The sequence below is a fragment of the Solanum lycopersicum genome, chromosome 3 (genome assembly GCF_036512215.1).
Source record: "Solanum lycopersicum chromosome 3, SLM_r2.1".
NCBI classification, from domain to species: Eukaryota; Viridiplantae; Streptophyta; class Magnoliopsida; order Solanales; family Solanaceae; genus Solanum; species Solanum lycopersicum.
The window spans coordinates 5,491,531-5,514,266 of NC_090802.1; the positions used below are offsets into that span (position 1 = coordinate 5,491,531).

General features: G+C 29.1%; 1 protein-coding gene across 2 annotated transcripts; it reads right to left on the reverse strand.

Annotated features, from left to right (window-relative positions):
- Window positions 1–334: 334 nt before the first annotated feature.
- Window positions 335–6,649, reverse strand: LOC101265620 (homeobox-leucine zipper protein MERISTEM L1-like). Of its 2 annotated transcripts, none has more exons than XM_069296262.1 (13): window positions 6,302–6,649; window positions 5,323–5,511; window positions 4,893–5,204; window positions 4,496–4,613; window positions 3,693–3,881; window positions 3,054–3,512; window positions 2,799–2,900; window positions 2,419–2,619; window positions 2,098–2,272; window positions 1,756–2,027; window positions 1,542–1,637; window positions 1,072–1,435; window positions 335–577 (listed from the first exon to the last, which is right to left on the reverse strand). In XM_069296262.1, exons 3-12 carry the CDS (start codon window positions 5,126–5,128, stop codon window positions 1,082–1,084), a joined length of 2,202 nt encoding a protein of 733 aa, XP_069152363.1. In that variant the 5' UTR covers window positions 5,129–5,204; window positions 5,323–5,511; window positions 6,302–6,649; the 3' UTR covers window positions 335–577; window positions 1,072–1,081. The 2 variants fall into 2 exon arrangements, with proteins under 2 accessions (XP_069152363.1, XP_069152362.1); XM_069296261.1 differs by having other exon boundaries at window positions 5,384–5,511; window positions 6,302–6,603.
- Between the last annotated feature and the right edge of the window lie 16,087 nt (window positions 6,650–22,736).

The following is a 22,736-nucleotide window of genomic DNA, read 5'->3' on the forward strand; positions in this document are numbered from 1 at the left end:
CTTTTGTTCCTAGCTACTTGTCAATTTTTCCTTTTTCAGTTGTCCCTAATTATTTGTTTATTTTTGTCAAATCAATAACGACAATTTCTTTTTTACCTATACCGTCAATTAATTACTTTGAAAAATATATAATTTCTTAAAAATCTAAAGTTTTTAATTCATTCGTTTCATAATTAATAGAGGTAAAATGACAAATTCACTATGTTATTGTTTCTTTAATAGATGTGTTATTTCTAAAGTGAAAAAATAATTAGAGGTAGGAGTAATAAGCTTGACTCAAATTTCTCATTGAACAAAAACAAAATGAAAAGTGAAAAAATTGCTAATAACATAATTAGCTTCAATTTGAAATTTTTTTAAGCTTGATCATGATCAAGTAAAATAAGGACTTGTTTGGTTAACATATTCAAAAGTTACATCAATTTGTGAAGTCAATACCCGAACCTATTACATTTGCATGCTAGCAAAATTTCCAATTTTTTTGCTTCCTTGTTTCACCCAAACAAATCCCATATTTGCTAACAAAGGATTACTTTTGAGGTTCGTTCTTGACTCCTCCTCCATCCTTCAAATAAATCTGCAATATCAAATATTTATATTTTCGTCAGTGTAACGTACACAACCTACCTTAATACAAGTATTAGTTAACTACTTCCACAAGTTGAACTCGTTACATATATAGGTCACACACATACTACTTTATTGTTACTTCAAGATTCTACTTCATGAAAACTAGCGATGTATATACATTAAACAAGATACTCATCTTCTATACAATGGTATATAACTTTTACACTATCAGATCACGCAAAAGTCAACTGGTACTAGTTGCCTAGCAAGTAACCTATAATAACATAAAAAGGAGTAATATTATATTGAAAACTGACAGGCCGATGCACAAACATGTTGTGTTAGCGGGGTCAAGGGAAGGACAGGATTGCATGGGGTGTGATTTAAGCAGACTATCCTACTGGTTGCTTCCACAACCTATAGGTCACACGAGACAACACTATTGTCACTATGAGATTTCTCTGCTTATACTGTCAGCGTATACAAGTTGAAATAGCGTACCTTAGATATTTCATAAAGCACTGTCACAAGCTACAGCTGTTTTGATCCTTTCAACAGTGCATTTGATAAGACTATTGACAGTTGCAACAGATCCAAGAGAGAGTTTTGCAGTGGGAACAGAATCAACCAAAATCTGAAATGCAACAGTGAGAAGCGATCCACCGGTACCAACATTAATTCCTCCGCCACCATCTGGAAGTATAGCGAATCCAGATGGTAGTAGAGCAACATAGTCAGGATCACCACCGCTCAACACAACATTCATTGCGACAATATCAACTGGAGCGTAAATAACATAAGATCCTGTTGAGTCTGTTGAACTCTCTTGGAGTATTAGCATGTTGCTCTGACTCGAATTTCCACTCTGCATCAATAAACTTCCAATCTTTTTAGGTCACTACTAAAAACACGCGAAGTCAATGTAGTTTTGGTATATAACGTCAAGATAATAAGTAAGAAGAAAACATTACATTAACACGAAGCAGAGATACACAGTTTCCTGGATCACGACCATTTGCTATATGTGCCATTTCTTGAACTAGCCCCCCATTCGAAAGTATATCCCACTGCACACGAATACAACACAACATAACAATTTCTTCGTTATATCTTGAAATAACTGATTGAATCAAACCATTGATCATCAAAGTCAAAATTTCAGCGCCATGGACCTTATGACTTTACCTCACTTCTAGAGTTCTCATCGCGGAGAAAATCAAAGACTCTCTTGGGAGGAACAGGAAGCCAAAATGAAGTGGCTGCACTGAGAACAATACCAGGAGGTCTCCCTGGATCATCAATACTTTTTCTAGTCATAACTCTAACATCATCAGCACCACTTCCAGATAATGTAGTCCATGTATGAGCCGTTGAGGCGCCAACACCAGCGCAAAAACTCATCACCATCCTCTCAGCAAGTTTTAACATGCTTTTCCGGCCTTCAGGACTCGTTATGACTACAAAAATAACTTACATAGTTACCAAATTGTGATCGCGGATGAAATTAATTTTACATACTATATATACCTCCAATATCCCCTGTTGGGATGTTATTAGCCATCGCACTTGCTAGTCGTTCACATTGTCTATCCAACACAGCTACCCAACGTTTAGCCCCAAACGCGAGGCCTGAATTGACAAGAGGTTTATAGATGTTATGAACACCTCTATCATCCACTTCAACGTGCTCGATCCATGTAACCTACAGGGATAAAATGAGAAATAATTAATAAAACAACGAAACTCTTAACACTTACTATGATTACACGCGGATTCAGGATTTGAATACATGTAATGGAACTTCTAATATTGGATCTGTCTCTATAATCATATTCAGAGTGGCTTTACCTTGGAGTAACCATTAGGTAATTCTTGAATTAAACAACCCGATGGCCTTCTTCTACAACGCGACACTGAAGTAGGTCGTAAATTGTCCAAGGAGACATCAACAACAGCCCATGTTCCATCAGCATGGTGCTTACAATATCTCACAAAATAATTTTCGCGCGTTGGAACCAATGGTGAAGGGACCTGGAACTCAGCTGTCATCTGAAAATGTAACAAAAGTACACGCCAATTAGAAAGACGTTACATTTGTTGTAGCAGGTAACATGTCTTATTTCTCAGGCTATCGGTTACACTTTTTACGATTCGTTTATACTGTCAGTATATAGAAGTCAAACTCGAGAATAATGTTTGAAAAAAAGTAGTAGAATTTTTAATCATACCACTTGTAAAGCTCCATTGTAATTTCCAGCTACTCCAGTTGATAAGACATCTAATGTCAATGCTCTTGATACTAGTCCAGCAAAAACATTTGTCCATTGGTTCTGAATTACAATAAAACACAATAATTAGTACTAAATAAGACATTATTGAATTATTATTATAAAAAAAGACAAAGGTTAAAATGGTCTTTTTTAAGGCGGAAATAAAATCTAGATAATACGAAAAAGCTCCAACAAAAAAAAAAAGAGTCGTACCACGTCCATTAGGATTTCGACTAAATTGATGTGATTCATAATAACGACAGCAGATTCTCGTGAGGCTTCAGTTGTTAGGCCCAAAGGCTTAGGCCCAATGCCTCGAGGAAAAGTCCGAACATATTCCTCTTCACATAGCGTTTCGATAGAACTATCTGGGCCTGGGCCTGGGTCTGGGCCTGTAATCCATAAGGGCTCTCCAGTTTGGGCCATTCTTACAAGTTCTTCCATAGCTGCTACAGCAAGTTCAATGATCATGGGCTTATCAGCATCTATTGGGCCTGAAACTGACCTTAAAAGGTCACCAGCACTGTACATTTCTCCAACAAGGCCCGTTTGAGGCCCAAAACTACCAACACCGATATCGAGTGAACGGGTCGGGCTGGTAGGAGGAAGATTAGGATATGTAAGCATGGGCTTCCCAACATATTTTGCAGCAATTCCTGATATTCTATCAATCTAAAAAGAAAGGAAAAAAAAAATCATAAAATCGTATAAAAATGACAGATTGATATACGAAACACAAAACACGTAAGGTTATACGACTAAAAGTACCCATCAAGTTTTAATGTTGAACTCGTGTATGCATGAATATACTAATTCATGTATTGTATTTTTTGATTAGTGATATTGTGATACCTCTTCTCTAAGACGAGCGTTCTCGATCCTCAAATGTTGCTCATCGAATGACATTTCCCCAATGGAAGCAGGGCCTCCACAATTAGGGCAAGTAGCATTTCCAAGTGCTTCTTTATACCTTATATTATCAGCGCGAAGTTTCTCATTTTCAGCTCTCAATTCTGAGTTCTCATGGCGTTCATGTTGCGCCTACAAAATAACATTTGAATAAAAGTTAATTAGACCGCTTAATATATAAAATAATAAAAGAACAATCTAATGTATAAAGTATCGTGTGTTCACATAGAATCTTGGGCAGTGTGATACAAATATAATCTACCCTAATGTATGCACCAGATATCCACTCACTTATTCACCATTTTTATGATTATTTCTTTTTTAGAAAAAAAAGAAGTGTGAGTGCATAAAATTTTGCCTACACGCAAGATTTGAAAAAGAATCGCACTCTAAGGAACACTAATCCAAGTATTAATTACTGCTTCCACACTTCAATTCAAGAAGAATAGCAATGTATATACCTCAATGGTATAAACAAGTTGAGGTGAAATATATATATATATATATATATATATATATATATATATATATATTCAATTCAAGAAGAATAGCAATGTATATACCTCAATGGCATAAACAAGTTGAGGTGAAATATATATATATATATATATATATATAAATTTTCATCATCTATTATCTCCATTTAAGTTCGATACATGTAATCTTCGTATCAATCAAAAACAAAATAGATAATAAATTAAATAAATAAAAACAATAGTATAAATGTTAGTGTTAAATAATCTTACCTTCATTTGAGTACGCTTGTTTTGGAACCAAAATTTCACTTGCAAAGGCTCTAACCCTAATCTTTTTCCTAATTCTTTTCTTTGTTTATCATCTGGATGAGGGCACTCTTTAAAAAACCTGAAAAAAAATTTAGAAAAATATATCTTGTTATTTTATTGTAAAATATTCAAACAAAGTACTATTATCTCATATTTGTTTAGATAATATTCTAAAAGTATAAAGAATTTTTTACATAATCAATTTGTCTATAAAATACAACAACAATCTACTAGTAGAAAAAAATTAGTAGGTGTTTGGATATAGATTTAGCTTAAATTTGAAAAAATAAAATTATATATTCAAACAGTTTTGAACTGACGATATATAAAAGTTATATATGTATAAAAGAGTACTTACGATTCCATTTCTTGAATTTGTAATTGTGTATGACGATGATAACGTTTCTTTTTGTTTGGACGTTGATTAGGATCAACTTCTTGATCATCATCACAAGGGTTATTTTCCATAATATCTGCCATTGATTTGCTCTCAAATTCATCATTATCTCTAAGTAAATCCAAATCATTTTCTGGTGATTTATGTGACATATCAAGTAAATGATGGTGGCTCTCAAACATATTTGGCTGAAACATTTTTCACTTCTAAATATAAAAAATATACATATATATATATATATATCCTTTTCTTGATAAGCTATGAGTTTGTAACCTGTCATAAAAATAAAAATAAAATTGTAAGTACATTAATTAATTAAATACATTATATAAATGTGGATTATAATTTTTTTTAAAAAAACTTGGGATAAATGAAGATTGACAAAACCTACTTGAGTTCCTTTTTTCGAGTTTTATGATACGTGTAACTTAAAGTAGCATATCAGAACTCACAACGTCTAAATTTTGGATATGTCGTCGAATAGATGATGGTTGCTCTTATCAAATATGTTTGGCTCAAACATTTTTCACTTGTAAGTGTTTATAATAATATCCTTCTTGCTAAGCTATGGTTTTGTTACCTGCAAAAACAAAACAAAAAATTGTAACATTTTAATTACAAACTTATAATGTTTAAGTTCTGGATCTCATTTCGAAAATAAACTCTGAATACTAGATATGATTAATTAACATAAAAGAATATGGTGAGTTAGTCAAGTCTCTCAAGGAAACCCTAGAAAGACTTCTCCTTTTTATATTTTGTTAGTTTTTTTTTTTTTAAAAAAAAACAAATGGGAAAATTTGACTTTTGGTTTTCTATATGTCAAACAAAAAGACTTTTTTTTCCCTCTCTCTATTATGTCTGTTTAGATATGCCAAAAAAAGGACTGAAAATTATAAATTTTTAGGAAAAAAAATAGAGAAAGAAAGTTGACACTCTTGAGGACCCAAAGTCAAAAAAATGTCTTTCCCACCCCCATACTTATGTTATTATCTTCACACAACGTCCACGAATATTTCTATATAGTACTTCAACTTTAGCCATAATTTTAGTTCTACAAAAAAAAAATTAGTAGTCAAGATAAATAAGTGTTTGGACATAAAAAAAAATTAATCATATATATAAATTTGATAAGTGTATTTGAAAGTTGTAATTTGATATGCATTTAATATTTTCTTTTAATTCATCTTTCAAAAAAAAAAAGTCCAAGTTATGAACATGTATGATGTTTAGTATTTATTTGGTTTGAAGAAAAAAGTATGGACAAACTATAAAGCATATTTAGAGCAATTTTTTGAACTAAATATAACTTAGTAATTTCTCAAATTAAAAGAAAGAAAGAAGAAAACATGAAAGTATATAATACTCACAATTTTTGAAGCCTTGCAAGTGAAAGTATTATAAGAACACAAAACCCTCTTGAAGTTTTTAGGGTTTAGATCTAACTTTTTAACCAAAAAAAAAAAGTTGGTAGTAAACTAAAAAACCACTTTTTTTTTTAATGTGTGAATAGAATTTTAAGAAGAATATTTCTTGAGGGAAAAAGGAAGAACAAAGAAAGGGAGATAAGAATATGGGAGGAAAAAACAAAGGGAAGAAAATAGAGAGATAAGAAGAAATGTGTGAAACAAAGAGGAGTTAATGTAGAGTGCATATAGAAGATGCAAATAGCATTTAATGGCGGGAGAGAAAGAGGTGATGGTGTTAATGATATTGTTGAAGAGAGAGAAACAAGAGAGAGGGGAGAAGTGTATGTATGTTCGATATTTGTATTGGGGTCGGACTAAATTTACGAGGCGCAATCCAAACATATATTATTTTTAATAATTTTAGGGACTCGAATTCAAGATGTCTGGTTATATAGGTCAGAGGGATCTCAATCGTTCACTATAACAAAAGAAACAATTAGTGGCCATAGATATTTTTAGCAACAATATTTATTATCGTAAAAATACTTAATGACGATTGAGTTAACATTATTATATTTAATATCGCTAAATCATTTAACGAGATTTTTGTAGAGTAAAGATTATAAATATTCATATTTATTGTTATCGCTAATAATTTGGATTTTTTTTTTATTTGTTATATTGATCTCACGCAGTTCATGTTAGTGTATGTTCAAATTTCTTGTATATATACAGAAAGTCAAAAACAATTTATTTATCTTTTTTTATGTATTTTGATGTAGGTTAGATAGTCGTAGGGGCTCAAACCCAATAACTATATTCCCAATTCTTGAATATGATGTGATGAAATAACTAATTAACTTATTCTGATTATTTTCTGAGAGAGACAAATTCAGAATTTAAAAGTTAGGGGTGCCATATCATCTAAATGGTAAACGAATCGACTTTTTATTTTAAGTTATAATTCGGATTATTTAATTTTTTCGATATTTATAAATATATCAATCAAATATACATTTTTAGTACTGTTTTTTTAAATATAAATATTCTAATATTAAAAATATACACCTAGTGTTTCTTTTTATGTTTGTTTAGGAATAAAAGACCTTATTCTTTATAACTTTGAGAAAACAAGAGATTTTCACCTTAAAATTCAAATTTGTATACATCATCTAATATCATATAATTGAGAGAGAAAAAATCATAGTTTCAATCCAATTATCTCCACTTAGTGTGAGACAAAAAATTTAAAGAACCTTTACATTCAAAAGGTTTAATAATATCCATCATTTTAAAAGTTTTTTTTTAAAAGGCTATTTAAGTATTTTTTACTAATATCCTATGTGACGTTCAAAATTTATTATTAATATATAATTAATATAAAATATCACGGGACACTAGTATTAATTAAAAATAAGTAAATAAGAACGAAGTAGTAAATAAAGGAACTAATTGAGGGGAGTGAAACTAAAAAAAAGAATAGTGTTTTCATAGAGATTTAAACCTTCGATGCCCTGCTTGAAAGATGCACCCTTTGCCAACGGCACCATTCAACGTATGGTTCACTGGGTGGCATATATATTATATATACGATTTGTTATACTCATACATACACATATATATATATATATATATATATATATATATATATATAAAGTATTAATCGAGGCCTGTGGGCGTCGTGACACTCCCAACCGTGGAGCTGGATCTGCCCATATTTTCTGATATTTATTTTAGAGTTTGTCTAATTTAGATTGATGATAGAAAATCTCATTTTGGCCTCTTAGAGGTAAAAACGCTTCTATACCTATATTCTCAAAACTCTAATCATATTTGATTTTCCATCCAATATTCATTATGAGTTCAAATAATTAGAATTTGTATCGAAAAATTTTAATTTAAAAATGAAGTGTTCTTTTATATATATATATATATATATATATATATATATATATATATATATATATATATATATATATATATATATATATATATATATATATTTATTTTATCACTTGTATACGCTGGTGGGCTGGGGTGGGTGGGGATGGGGAACTAGTGTATGTATAACTTGTATATATTTACACTTGGTTTTTGTTGATATGTTATGTCTAATTATATGTTGGATCTCTTTATATTTGAGTTCGAGATTTGGAAGTCGAGCTTTTGAATATGAATAAAAATCTGGTTAGAATTGTCGCTTTTATTAATGGATTCTATATGCGATCTTAAATTTAATTGAATTTCTAAATGAATATTGTATATCAGATGAAAAACAAAAAACACATGTAATGATCGATCAATATATTTAAAATTTTTTATACAAATCTCATAGTGTTAAGAGCTAATTATATCATATATTCTTTTTCAAATTACAAAAATCACTTAAATTTGGTGGAATCGAAATACATTCCAAAACCTTCTGATGCATTGTGTTCCGATTTCGAATACATCGCTTACATCTTGATTTCGAGTATGTCACTCAAGGTTCCAGATACATTGTGTATATCCTGATACATCGTGCAAAGTGATATATATATATATATATGATCGATACACGTAAAGTGATGTATCTAGTAGGATTTTGTTGTAAGTTTTTCAAATGGTAAGAAATATTAGAGAATATGATAAAAAGAAAATGTATATTTAGATAGTTTTTCCATATATTTATTACTAGCTAGTCTATCTTTGTTAAAGTAATTAGGAAATTTGAAGATTTTAAATAACTATCTCTCAAATACGAAATATATTTATAAAGTTTTTAGTGATAATGTCTATTAAAGTTTTATCTTGTTGACTAATTATGGAAGTTGGAACGATCTTAGTTCAATTAGTTTATATGCAAGGAAATTATAGTGTTAATAATTAGTATTTCAATAAATTCATTTCCACTTATTTTAATTTTGTTAACTAAGAGTAAAGACAAGTCTATTGAAGATTAAAAAATAAAACCTCACTTATATAACTTGAAATTTATTGTGAAAAATAAATAAATTTTGGTAAGCTTTTCCAAAAAATCAAATAGTACTTAATTAGAAATATTTGTACACAAATCCAATATATTAAATGAAACGATTGACAATTATTACGCATAGTATCTAAGTAGATATTAAATATATTAATGATAATATATATATTTTATGTCTAGCTAGAAAGATAATTAAATTCAAAATATGAAACCATTAAATTGATTGTGCATGCATATTGGGACACCAGACCTACCCCTCCTCTTATATTTAGTCTAATAATTAATACTCTCATAGTCCATTTTTATTTATCATATTACACTTTTCAAAAGTTAATTTGACTAATTGTTAAAGTTAAAATTAAATTATATTAATTAGATATTTTAAACAAAAAAATTTAGAGATATTCAAAAATTATACAAAAATACTATAAATTGAATTTTTTTACGTATCAATATGATGAAAAAATAATAGTAAAATGTTAGTCAACTTTCTTTTATAGTTTGACTCTAAAAAATGAAACTATAACAAATAAAAATGAGTTATGTGGTACTCCATCTTTATACTGTAGTTTTTTTCTTGAAATAGTAAATCATCAAATTTTATTTCGATATTTTCAAATCCAACTCTCCATCTTTATTCTGTATTTTTAATGTTAGTTTTCAATCGTGAAATCAGTGTTTAAAGAGATGAACAAGATGTTCATAACTTAAGCCTAATAAAGTGTTTGAGATATAAAGTGGATTATGTGTATTTGAGATACATACATAAATCTTGCTTGCCTCTCTCGCATTTCACTCGCTACTCTCATATCTCGCTCGCGCGTATTTTGTATTTTAGATACATGTGAATCACACCAGATGCATGTATATATATAAATGTATATCTAGTGTGATTCACGTATATCTGATTTGAAATTTGATATGAAATTATTAAATCCAATAATTTCAAATGATAGGAGAAATTAGTAAATTATGATTAAAAAAAAATTGGTATTAATTAATGGCAACACTGATATAACTATGCAAAAACTTCAAGTAAATTACCAATTAAAGAAAATATCAAAATTATCGAAGTATATAGCCTCATTTTGAGTTTAACTGTTTAGTGGTCTAATTTACAGTAATTTGAGTATATTGTTTAAACGTTAGTAAATTGTCAAAGTAGTAGCCAATGATTTTATTTATTAAGACTGTGAGTATAATTAAATATATATTTTTGTTAATTGTTTTTTAATTATTTAAAAATTATTAGTAGTTGTGTATTTCTCGAACATACGATAGATTTGAATACACTTATTTTGTATTTTTGTAACGGTCGGTTCTTTTTATATAGAAAAGTCAATGGGAAAACTTTTTGGGTCAGAAAACTTTTTTGTAATAACTTGAAATTTTCCAACCAAATGTAGATTTGGACGAAATCAGAGTCATTAAAGTCTAGGAAATCTTGTAACAATCGGGTGGATATAATTATGAATTTGATCACATGAGTAAACAGTAAATACGTTAAAGAACACTTACGACTTTACGAAATTGAATTCCGGTGAATAGAACTCCCGAAGTCGATCTTAGCGTGAATGAATAGTTTCTGACTGTCATTGGTTGAACGTGTGTTGTGAAATGGGGGTCTTGAAATTATTAAATTTGATCACTAGTTCCGTGCAAGCCGCTACGATAAATTTTTTCCGCAAACCCAAAATATGCTTGGTTATGCAGTTTACAAACTTGAGAGCTAAAGAATGCCCATGTGTTCTCTTGACAATTTTTCACCATACTTGAGGCGAAAGTTAAGATTTTCGCTCTCCAAATCCGTTTTTCGATCCGTAGAACGTAATATGGTGGTTAATTATCGACTGGGGGGAGGTGATCTAGAATTTATGGTGTAAATATCCCTAAAGGGAGTATGAGGATCAAGGGTTTGATATAGGGTTGATAGAATTGTTGGCAATTCGGGTAATCAGTTATTGTTTATTGATTTTTGTGTAAAAGTTAATTGTTTGTAGACCAAGAACAAGCAGAACAAATCCGGAAAGAGAAGAATCAACTTTCTTAGGGAATTCAAGCTTGTTTCGAGGTAGATGATAGTTGTGATATATTTTTGTTCTTGCTTCATTATAATATGTGTATGTATGCTAATGTTGCATTATCGATCACACTAGTTGTAAATGAGATAGATGAATGTGAATACCATGAATCATGACTTAATCGTATGATTTGAGAATATACTTGTTCATGTGATTGTGCCTTGTTGAATGGATCGATTGTTGTGTTCCGACACACTAACTTCGATCGATTGTCACGTTTCGACATAAAAATTGGATCGGGTATCATATTTTGGTATGTTAACAGTTTGAATTTGAGTTCCGTGAGAGAATTAATGACTTGACATAATTGTGTATCTTGAGAAATATGAAATTGCACGTTGTTCGTAAATGGAGATGATATTGTATATGTGCAGTGTATATATGCATGTTACTATTATGTTGTATTAAATTATGTATGTTGCACTTAGTGGGATAGTCACGTGATCCTATCAGTACACTGTGGTTGTGCACTGATACTACACTTGCTCTTTCTTTGTTGAGTACAGGGCACCTTCAGGCGGCTATTGACAAACCTCACTTAGTAGATCAGTGACCAATCGAAATCAAGGGTGAGCCAGTTCTTTTAGACTGTCATGAGTTCTTTTTCTATTTGATCTATCTCATTCGGACTTAGACTAGTTCATTAGATATTCTGATGTTTAGTTGGGTTGCATCAATTTTCCTTTATACTTTGTTTGGATCATTGTTAACCATTGTTTCATAATGTATTGTATTGTATTTTAATCTATTTTAATGTATTGTATGGTAGATACAATGTTTGAGTAGACTGTATTGTTTGTTGTTGTTTAATAACATTTTAGTTGTTTGGTTTGATCATGTCATACTGTATTGTCCTTTATAAGTTTATTAAAATGTCCTTAATTATTCTAGGGTAGGAGGTTTGACTAGATTTAAATAATTAAGGTAAAGGGTGAAATTGTATTTTAAAATACGGAAAAGGGTCTAAAATACCCTCAAAGTATTCGAAATGGTACAAAATTACCCTCCATCCACCTACTGGCTCCAAAATACCCTTCCCACCCACCTATTGGGTCCAAAATACCTTTGTCATCCACCTTTTGGTTCAAAATTTACCACTTATTTAACGATTTTATATTTAAACTATTTAAATCTTTTTTTTTAAATACGTGGAGCTCAACTATTTGTTTTAATTTAACTTATTAGTATAATTTGTAAATCAATTCATTACCCATCCATTACTAATTAAACTCTCCAAATTAATAAATGTAAAAATTTAAGGAATCTTATAGTGTAATTCAATAATTACACTCTGTCCCGACAAATTTAGTATTTACTAAAATCCCTTAAAATTTTTGTGCCGTGATACTTTAGACTCTAGTGATACATGGTAAATGATACATGGTAAATTTAAACTGTTAAGAAAAAAATAGGGAAAAAACGGTACATTTAAACTTGTTAACTAAAATAGCTTAATTTACGGTAACAGATCATTAATCAACATTAAATTAGCACGTAATTGAATAAATTTCAAATTTTGAAAATCAAAGATTATATCATCTATTTTCAATACAATTTTCAAAACCGCATGATACATAGAAAACATTATGATACACAACAAATTCATGTGTCAATGCATCGTCTAAAACACTATACACACTGATTCAAAATGTATCAGCAAGCACACTTGATGGATTCAAAATGTATCAATGCATCATCTAATACACTATACACACTTGATGGATTCAAAATGTATCAGCAAGCACACTTGATGGCGCAGTTATTGAAATTAATCACTGATACATGATAAAAAATTTCAAAAACCCTTGATACATAGAAAATCATATGATACACATCTAATTCATGTATCAAATCATAGACTAAACATTATAATCCACTTAGTACTTATGTATTAAACCTATTGTCTGATACATGATAATAATTTTCATAATTTTTTGATACATATTGGATTCCTTAAAATTTTTACTAATTTCAACAACAATTTTAAAATAAGTATAAAAATACAAACCCAAAACAATGTAGGCCTGACAACAATGTTTGCTGCTTCTTTTTTCTTTTTTTGTTGTATTTTGATAAACTTTGATTTTGATGTTTCGCCAGAGTCTTTGTTTGAATCCTTCTGAAGATTCATAGGATCATGCAAAGACTTTTTTCTATTTTCTTTCCAATTTTCATCGTCGGAATCATATATCCTTCTATTGATTAACGGATCCATTACTATGATGTAATAGAACAATTAACCAAAACAAAAAAAGGAAGAAAAGAAGAACTAATAATGGAGTAATAAGAAAAAGAAGAAACCAATAACAGATGTTGGGTTAAGAAGAAGAAAGACGATGATGGAGTAAGAAAAACTGAAGACGTGATGGAGTAAGAAGAACAATAAGAACGGGAGAGAAATTGTCCAGTTTTTTGAAATTTCAAATTTTTTGAATTTTGAAATTCAAAATTTCAAAATTGGATGAACAAAATTATTCGGCGAAGATTAGCAATGAAAAGAAAATACATCACTATTGTCCCAAATACAACACAACAATGTTATAACTTATAAAATATTACATATATAACAAAACACAAGATTTATTTCAATTGCAAAATTTTACAAGTCGAAACTATTAAATTTGTCTTTCGCCACTATAGTGTATATTACTCTCCATATGCTAAAAATTGGGAATAATTTCAGATTCAATAAGTAGGATTCTTTTTTTAACATTAATGACAAAAAGGAACAAATTGATTTTTCAAAGAGTTCAAAACTATAAACAAATATATACAATTTAAAACTCTTTCATAGAGAAAAATTAAGAAGAAAAATTGGGATCGTCTGTGATAATTGGGTCGGCATCGACTCGATTTTCAGCAAAATCATCAACTTGGATTTGATCAAGCACAAGTACTAATCCCATGGCAAAGGCACAATCAAATCCAGGCTTTATTGAGAGAGAGAGAGAACGTCTTTTCCAAGCACCACATGAGCACAAGCATCCAATTTTCAGAAATTTCAAATTTTTTGAATTTTAAAATTCAAAATTTCATATTAAATATTGTGAATCATTTTTAATTAAAATTAATAATTCAAAATTCAAAAAGTGATTCAGAAGATTGAGTGTTTTAGTGGAGAAAAAATAGGCATGATATGGGGAAGTGTGTGTTATAGGAGAGAGAAGACTATGTATCTCTAAACTTCTACTAAAATTAAAAAAAAGGGAATTATGTAATATTCAAAAAAAAGAAGGGAAAATTAGAGAATACTAAACTTATAGTTGTGTATTTAAGTTATTTTTCCTTAATAAATCACTCACATTATTAATGCAACAAGAGAAAAACTACTGCCAATTGAGTGTTTTTAAAAATTTGAGACGAAAATATCTATAGGAGTAAATTATCATACATTCAAGTGTCTAAATAAAAATTATCAATAAACTTAAAAGTCTCACTATGTTCATCTTAATTATTCTTACGTCTCAATTATGTGATGTTACTTAATAGGTAATTTTTTTTCAAATTAATATATTAAAAGTTTTTAAAAAAATCATTAATATTTATAAAATTATATTTTTAAAAGTGCATGAATTAATTCGGGGTGTATCACTTCTTTACCTTTAATAAAAAATTTCTAATTCAATCTTGAAGGAGAAACAAATTGAAAGTGTCCTCCTAAATAAGCGGCTCAACATAAATTTAATTGGGGCTTCGATTCGAACTCGAATAATTTTGGATTTCATTTTCATTAATCTATAATTTCATCGTGTTGTAGTAGTGTTTATGACGATTTTGATATTATAGTTGGATTATTAATTGGGTGGGGTTTAGTTAGTAATGGGTGGGTTGGTTTATAGATAATATAAATAAATTAAATTATAACCAATAGTTGAACATCAAGTATTTTAAAAATATTTAAATAGTTTAAATTTAAAATTATTAAATAATTGGTCAATTTGAACTCAAAGGTGGATGACAAGGGTATTTTGGAGCCTATAGGTGGATGAAAAGGGCATTTTGGAGCCAATAGGTGGATGAAGGGTAATTTTGTACCATTTTCAATGCTTCAAGGGTATTTTAGACCCTTTTCCATTTAAAATATTATGTAAAGATATAATTGTAAAAAGAAATTAAGTAACAATTGGAACACACAAATTGGTTGTTCCATAAAATAAGGGGTTTCATTGTTATGTAACAACAAAATTTAACAATACAGTACAATACATTTTAATTAACAATTAAAACAAACATTGTAGGTATAATAACGATACAATACAATACAATAGATAACAATGATTCAAACATAGTGTTAGGCTTTTGGTTCATTTTTAAAGTTTTGGTACATTGACTTTCAGGTTCTAGGCGTTATTTCCGCAATATTAGTTTGGTTGTTAGACTTCTGTTGGAGTTTATGGGAACTCCCTATATTTTCATAAGTATTTAAACTTGCTTCTATATCTTTACATGCTTCATTTCGTATTAATTAAGTAGTATTAATGATTCTCTCATTGGAGGATTAGAATGTGTGTCAGTCAGAATGGTACGAATTGTAACAATTTTAGTTATTGTCTCTCAATCACTTTAACATTGAAACAAAAAAAATATTTAATATAATGACATGATTTTAGTAATATATCATGAGTTTATGAAATCTATTTGATGCGTCATTTAAAACATATGTACTTTTAAAAAAAATATGTGTGAACTAGATTCTAGCGTGAAGTAACCTATAAAAAAAACTCTAATGTATCTTAAGGTATTAAGAACCTGAATTAGGTTTGTTTGTAGAGTTTCATCTTAAATTTAGTAAATTGTCAAAGAAGTAGCTAGTGATTTTTTTAATCAAGATTGTGAGTATAATTTTACGTATTTAATTGATTCCTCTCTAGTTTTATTTTAATGATTTGAGGGTCATCATTAGCAGTATATTTTTCGAATGTAGAATAAATTTGATACCTATGTTATACTTTTTAATTATTGACTCCCGATTACTTTAACATTGAGAAACACAATATTTAATATATTGACTTGATTTTTATGAATATTCTATGATTTTATGACTCCTTTTATCTATCCTCAATAAATAAAATATTTACTCTTTTTAATTGTGTGAGCTAGGATTTGCCTCGAAGTAGCCTCCAAGAAACTCTCACATATCTTAAAAGTTTTAAAAACCTCAATTGGGTAAGTTTGTAAAGATTCATCCTAATTTTAGTTAGTGGAAAATTAGAATATTTTTGAGAAAATTATGCGGTTGAGTAAATTTAGTATATCTTGCATAAGAAAAATGAGTGATTTTTTTATAAATTTTTGAAAAATTATGCGGTTAAGTGAATTTATACTATATAATCAGTTATTATAGTTATAATTTGCTACAATTATCATTCGCGATTAATATTAACTATCAATTATGTAAGTTGAGTTTGAGTTTATATAATAAATCATGTATGTGTAATTCATTATATTTGTATAATTTAGAACTAACAATTCTTTGTTTGATTTATATTTGTATACGACGGGTTGTTTTTGTATATGACGATGATTTATTTATGCTTTTCATGAGTTTTATCACCATATATATTCAATCTTTTTGTTGTTTAACTTTTTAAAATTTCTATAAAGGTGTAGTTTCTGAATTTTGTATAACATAATTTATATAATGTAATTTGTATATTATGATTTGTATAACTACTTAAAGTTCATATGTATATGTTTGATCACTTCGTTATTTTGTATTTTATCGTACTTGTATAATTTCATATTTTGTATTACTCAATTATACAAATACACGAATTATACAAATGAGATGCAAATCATAAAAATTATTTCCCTCTCTCCTCCCTCTTCCATTCTCGATTAAGTTATTTTGAGTAGATATATGTGAAACTTTTCCTATATTTTTTGATTAAAAAAGGTTTCCCCATATTGAGATTTTAAAAAAATATATATATTTATTAATAGGGGTGTTCGCGGTTCGATTTGAATCAGTTATTGATAAAATCAAAACCAAACCTATTTAATCAAATTTTTTTAAATTTGTAAAATCAATCCAAATGAAAAAAATAACATTTGATTTGGTTATTGTGATTTAGTTTAGTTTAGTTTAGTTTTTTTCCCGATTCGAAAGTAATAAAATTTTTGAGAACATATGTATCTCGATAGATACAAATACCTAATAGATGAACAATCTACAAGAAAACTATTGTCAGTTCAATTAAACAATCAAGCAATGCTAGAATTTGTCACGACCCAAAACGAGCCGCGAGTGGCACCCACACTTATCCTCCTATGTGAGCGAACCAACAAATCTAAACCCCAACATCTACCAATATTTCAACCATAGTGAACAAAATATAATGCGTAAGACTCAAAACTCATTAACGAAAATCAATTAAATAACTTCTAAAACTCAATACTTATTATTCCCAAAATCTGGAAGTCATCACATCAAGAACATCTATCCTCAAATTTCTAAATCTAAGAGTATTAAGAAGATAAAATAAGTAAAAGGATGGTCCATGTCCGAACTTCAAGACATCAAGACGCGAAGGAGAGAATCCAGCACGAGCTAGGAACAATAGCTCACCCTGAATTCTGATATGCTGGAGACTGGCTAGAGTTAAGGGCGAGTCGAAGTCGATGGCACACTTGCTGCACTCCACAAAATAACAAAGAAGAAAATGCAAGTAGGGGTCAGTACAAGGAACAAGTACTGAGTAGGTATCATCTGCCAACTCAGAATAGAAAGCAATATATATTGAATAATAATATAAAATCAATCATAGTACTTAACAGGTGACAATCAACAAGTACAATAACCATTGGCAACAACACCAAGCATACCCTTGAGGACTCAAACCTCCACACCATATTCATTTGGGGAAAAAGGTTCTTCGAATTGAGTATATTAACATAATTCAAAAATTACTTCTCTTCATTATTATCATGTCGGCACGTGACACTCCGATCCCCTAATTCTACGTGTCGGAACGTGACACCCGATCCCTTAATGCTACATGTCGGAAAGTGACACCCGATCCCTTAATACTACGTGTCGGAACGTGACACTCCGATCCCCTAATTCTACGTGTCGGAACGTGACACCCGATCCATTTATCTCATTACTTTAGTTCATCAAGCCTTCTTTATGTCAAGGCATCATCTTAATGGAGAGGGCTCAGTTTAAAGATTACCACAATCACAACATACAAACACACAATCAAGCATATAGAAGACTTTACAATACTACCCAACACATATCGATCGCTATTTTGAGTTTATCTATCAGATAGAAACAAACCATAACGTACCTCCACCGAAGAATCGTGATCAAACAAGCTACTTCCCAATGCCTTTGCTTTCCTCTTCGCTTCTCCCTTTTCTCGCTCGTTCTCCCTCTCTCTGTTCTTTTTATTTTTCCTCTCCAAATTCTTTTTCTTTTACCCTAGTTATCATATAATTCATTATGACAAAAATAACCCATTATTTATTTCAAGGTTATCTCCTTTAACCCCCAAGTAAATAAATTATTAAACTTACCCCACTAATTTCATAAAGTTTGTCATGAATGGTCCAAAACACACCTTTAAAACGTTTAGCAGAAATCCGACCCAGTCAAGGTTATGCAACTCGTGACGGTCCGTCGTATCTATGACGGACCGTCCTGCAGATCCGTCACAAAGTTCAGAGACTCAAATTCAGTAAAGAGGTTTGTGACGGTCCGTCGTATCTTCGACGGTCCGTGCTGCAATTTCGTCGCGAAGTTCAGAGAGTTGATCCCAGTACCCAGATTTTTGAGTTGAAGTGTTTTGGAACGGAAACTCTCGACGGAACGTTGTGCATATGACGGTTCGTCCTACCTGTCGTCGAGGGCAATGAGGAGAGCAACAGAAGAATTTACACAAGTGTGGGATGACGGAGTCCATGACGGTCCGTCGTGACCATGATGGTCCGTCGTGACCATGACGGTCCGTCGTGACCATGACGGTCCGTCGTGTGATCCGTTGACCCAGTCAGTTTTTATCAAAAATAGTTTTACTACTCGAACTGACTAAACAGGTCGTTACAGAATTATTGTTACACGAACAAAGTTGAATCAAGTAAGAGAAAATGTGATTATTCTATGTGAGGTAGGGTTAAGTAAAGACTGAAGTAATGGATTTTGATGGACTTGGACTAAGGATTGTAATAGTTGATTTAAAAGTGAAGTGTTTGACTTGAGAAAATGATAAAGTTAGACTTAAATTGATTGATATTTAACAAAATATTTATATTTTATTTATGAATTATATATAAATAATTATAAAATTTATATTTTGATTCAATCATTTTTACGATTAATTTTTTTAGTAAAATCAAAATCAAAATCAAATATATTTTTAATCGATTCAATTCAAATTATAATTTAATTTAATTTCTTTTAACAATAACCATGAATAACCCTAGTTATTAATGTCTCTATTTATTTTATGGTCCCATTTTAAGGTGGTTGCTTTAATTTTTGTTTGAAAAAAATTGGTTCTTTTTAACAAGTTGTTGGCATAAGTGGTTCTACTTCTTTCTGTCTTAGCTAAGTTATTAATATGTTGGAATGTGTGCAATTAAAGTTGTCACAATTTAAACCATTATTAATTTAAGAGTCTGGTCGATATTATTGTTGGAGGATTAAAAATATTTATGTTTTTACAAAAATATTTTTGTTAAAAAATAAAACATTTGGCAAACTAGTAAAAATAGTTTTAAATAAAAGCAAAAACAATTTTTTTTTCTTGTTATTGAAAAGAAGCTAAAAACTTCTATTGTTTTTTTTTTAAAAAAAGGCAGAATCATAAACAGAAAATTAGTTCTCTCGATACGAAAACATCCTTTTCATCTAAACATATACTTACAAATATATCTTTCTTTTAATTACTTTGCATTGGTCAAATTCATTTAAGAATCTTTTTAAATTATGCTTATATAATAAATTTTATAATTTATTTATGTTTATATGTTATATATTATTAATGTATTATTTGCATAATTAGAAAAAAAGTATTAACAATATTTTTGCAAGATTAGAAAAATGAAAAAAATAACAATTAAAGATTAAGTCTCTTAAAAAATCTATAATATTGATCAAAAATTTAAAAATATTCATTTCAATTTAATAAAAAAATTGTAAGTAATCTTTTAGTAATAGATTTTTAAAATAGTTATTCTCGATAAAATAGTTTTAATATTAAAAGTACATTAATAGTTATATTTTTGTAATTTGACTTTCAAAAGCACTTTTCAAAAATATTTGTCAAAGACAGTTTGCTTATGAAAAGTACTTCTCAAATAAATCAGTCAAACATAAATTATTATTTTTTAAAAGCATTTTTAAAAAAAAACATTTTTCAAAAGTACTTCTAAAATAAGCTAATTTTAATTAGACATGCTCTAAGAATCTAAGGTTGTTGTGTTGGGCAAATACAAGTAATACTAAATAGAAGGTATTAGTAATGCTTGCATTAATTATACATAAATTATTTTTTATTCATTATTTTATTTGATGTATTAAAATTAACATGCATTATATAAAAATATTTATTTACAAAGATGGCCTTCACAATTGTGGTAGAAAAGATGTAAAACAGTTTTTGAGGGGCAATGAGATTTTTAACAATGCTAATGCATGCATCAAATACCTTTGCATAAGTAATACCTAGAAATCTATGATTTCAGTAATACACACCTTAATACATTATATAGAGTATATAATTAATCTATAGAATTAAAAAGTGTATCAAATAAATTACTATTAAACACAGAGTTGATGCATGCATTATTGTTAATACGCTCTACCAAAAGATTCCTTAATATTTTTTGTAACCTAAAATCATTCGATATTCATTTCCTCAATTATTTAATTTGTCATCATATATATAAGGTTGATTAGCAAGATTTGTTTAAAAGAATTTTTCTTCTTCTCGAGACTCGTATTTAAGGCCCCTTAGTAAAGAAGAATGAATCCGATATGATTAATATTTAATTTTATGTCGCGTTAGGCGATTTAAAAAGGAAACGTTCCTTATTCAAAATTTCTCATTCTCAAAATTCATATTCGGGCATCTAATAATTAAAAATTGATAAATCTTATCCATCTTATCATAAACGGGGAAAATTAAAGCTACCTAACCTTCTTAGGCATTTGGTCCTAAATATTGATGTCGTATAGTACAAATACCTAAACCTATTTGTCCTTTAATTCGAAAATTTTATATTTATTTACTTAATATTTCTCTAGCCAACTAAAAATAATTCCTGATTTTTAGAAAGTTAATATCACAAAATAATACTATAAGCGTACATTGAGTAATAAATGTTTTCATGATTTTTTTCAGAATTAAATGTCATAAGCCTAAGTTAAGTGGTTGTTGGAACAATGATATGAAAATGAAAAGATTTACCTAATTTTTTTCTCAAAAATAACTTCTTTTTTTTAAGAAAATTATTTTACATGGTACCAAATATTTTTTTATATGAGACTATATAGAAAATACACTATATTGAATTAAGCAGGCAACAAGTTATTGTAATTAATTAATATTCATTGTTATAATTAGTTATGAATTTAATAGGTTTTCTGCAATTTAGATATTGGTTCACGTGCTTGCCCAGTATTTTCTGATTTTGTATGTGATATCTATATCGAATTAAATACGTTTAGTTTTCAATTAATATGTGTACTTGTGAGTTGTGATCAATGCCCTAAATTAAAAAAAAAAAAATATTGGTTGTCTAATTATCAATGGTTTATGTAAATATATAAATTTGTGTTGTTATCACTCTATTAATTATGAAATGTCTTGATCAAATTACTAGTGATATGATCGATGTAAGATCGATGATAGTAAAGTTTAATATATATGTCCTTTATCAGTTTTACCAATCATATGGTTTCCTTTATCATCGATTAATACATGAGTATGTGTTGTAGAAATCTCACGTATAGAATGAAAAATCAATGACTGCGTTAATGATTAAAATTGTTAAGTACATAATTTTTGAATTCGGCTCCTCTCTATTTCTCTTCTCTCCATTTTCTCCAAGTTCCTACTTAGATGTATGATACTTGTATTATTTAAATATCAATGGTGCATATTTTTAATTAATCAAATATCTTAATCAGGATTAGAAGAATATATATTACCATTTAAATCTATCTAATTATTGCTATAAAAAACATCTCACAATTTCTGTTTTATATATTATATATTAGGGATGTTAAAAATGAACCCAAACATAGATAATCTGTCCAAAATTTCAAGGGTTGAGCTCAAAATAATTTGAATTGGGTTCAATATAAACTCATTCAACCCTAACCCGTTTTAGGAGCATT

Excerpts from the sequence above, each read along its gene's own strand:
- LOC101265620 (XM_069296262.1), bottom strand. The coding sequence starts at position 5,128 with ATGTTTCAGCCAAATATGTTTGAGAGCCACCATCATTTACTTGATATG. Across the intron at positions 3,513-3,692 it reads ACGCTCGTCTTAGAGAAGAG|ATTGATAGAATATCAGGAAT; the intron begins GTATCACAATAT and ends CTTTCTTTTTAG. Across the intron at positions 2,620-2,798 it reads ACAATGGAGCTTTACAAGTG|ATGACAGCTGAGTTCCAGGT; the intron begins GTATGATTAAAA and ends TTACATTTTCAG.